This window comes from Zingiber officinale, chromosome 7B (genome assembly GCF_018446385.1).
Source record: "Zingiber officinale cultivar Zhangliang chromosome 7B, Zo_v1.1, whole genome shotgun sequence".
In the NCBI taxonomy this organism is placed as follows: Eukaryota; Viridiplantae; Streptophyta; class Magnoliopsida; order Zingiberales; family Zingiberaceae; genus Zingiber; species Zingiber officinale.
Window position 1 is genome coordinate 111856261 of NC_055999.1, and position 1686 is coordinate 111857946.

The 1686-nt window shown below is 44.2% G+C and overlaps 1 protein-coding gene across 1 annotated transcript in view; it reads left to right on the forward strand.

The window, feature by feature from the left end:
* Positions 1–180, forward strand: part of LOC122004677 (myb-like protein P) — a 4300-nt gene extending 4120 nt beyond the window's left edge. Inside the window, exon 3 of the mRNA XM_042559527.1 lies at positions 46–180. Within this exon, the coding sequence (XP_042415461.1) occupies positions 46–180 (135 nt within the window). The remainder of the gene's footprint in view (positions 1–45) is intronic.
* The last annotated feature ends 1506 nt before the right edge of the window (positions 181–1686 follow it).

The window sequence follows — 1686 nt, forward strand, 5'->3', positions numbered from 1 at the left end:
TCGATCATCGTACAAAGGTGGTAAGTGGGTGAAATTTTGTGACAGCCGGGCTCTGTCGTCACTACTCACGATGGTGACCGGTGGGCGAGGATCTTGTCGATACACCTATCCTCTACCCCAAATCATAGATGGGGGCGCAATACTCTCAACTCGGTACTCAAGGCGGGAGGAATCCTGTAGGATAACACGTTGTGTCACACTACCCATGGCGGACAGCGGTGCCTATGAGTCCTGGCATGACACTTCGGCTGAATCGACCACTAACCCGGGTGGTGGTGTGCAGATCCATGTATGGCGATGTGCTCAATAATAATGGGGCGGACTATCGCACACATGCAATCATGCAAATGGTGCATGGCACTAACCACAGAATATCGACCTAATCCACATATATATAAAAATGCATCAAAGGTCGAATCCAAAACAATCCAAAGGTATATAGAAGGTATAAAACCTAGGTCTGAACATGGTGAAACATGGTATATCACCCCTATAAGCATGTATAAGCAGGTAAAATATACGAGATGCACAATCAATCAAGCATGTAAGATTTGGGTAGTGATTAGCAAAGCAGATAAGAAACACAATTAATACAACATGTTAATTTAATTACTAAGCATCAAATGACATAAGTCAAAGTACCGCCTCAGAATAGAAAAGATCGTATCAGAAGCGGATCCTCATCGAGACAACATCTAGTCACAATCTGTGATATCAAACAGACAATGTATTTAGCTATATAGCTAAATAAAAATCTCAAAACTATTTAATACTCATATCCATTCCTTAATTCAACACATATACCTAGGTTAACATTAGTTATTAACCTATCTGTCAATCATCGACAAAATGATCAACTCACTCATAGCAATGACTCCTACATTGAAGTCAATATCCCTAATTATTCAACCATCAAAATGAACACAAAAACTCACCAAGAAATAGGGATTCCTCAGTTGATCAAGGTCGGAGGTATATGCTGTAATACCGCTGTCCAATCATGGTTAAATGCCCAAAAATTAGAAATCCATTACCCATCCCCTATTTCAGCAACTAGGGATAACACTTACCTCAACCCACAGTCAAAGTGGATTGCTGCCGGAAGAAGTAGATGCTGGCAAACCTCCTCACTCACTGAAACCCTACTTAACAAAACGGGAGAAGATCAGGAATACAACCATAGTAACCAACTAGATCCCAAACTTCAACTAATTAACCTTTACCTTCTTGATCGCCAGAAACCAGAGAAAAGATATGGTCGGAGGCGGTGCTACGACACGGAAGAACCCCAACAGTGTACTCAAACGACAATGGGCTCGGCGACTCAGTGGTGGCGTCGGCTAAGGAAAAGGGTATCATATATTGGAAGGGACTCGGTTGGGCACAAAAGTAGCAGTAGTAGAACTCACAGCAGGCTAGGGCTCGGGTGGTCGGCGGTGGCGCAGCCCTAGGCGAGGACGTGCTTCGATGGTTGGTGTGGCGTCGGCGTGCCTTTGTGGAGAAGCGGCGTGAGAATGTCGGCGGTGGCTCTCGTCGTGACAAGGGAAGAGGATGGTGGCGAAGGAGAGGAGGAAGAAGAAATCGCCAGTTAGGAGGCCAAGGGAGAGGCTCGGGCAGGAAGAGGAAAAGAAACGGAGGAATAAAATAAGGAAAAGAAAAGAAAGGAAAAAAAATAAAACTTTTCCT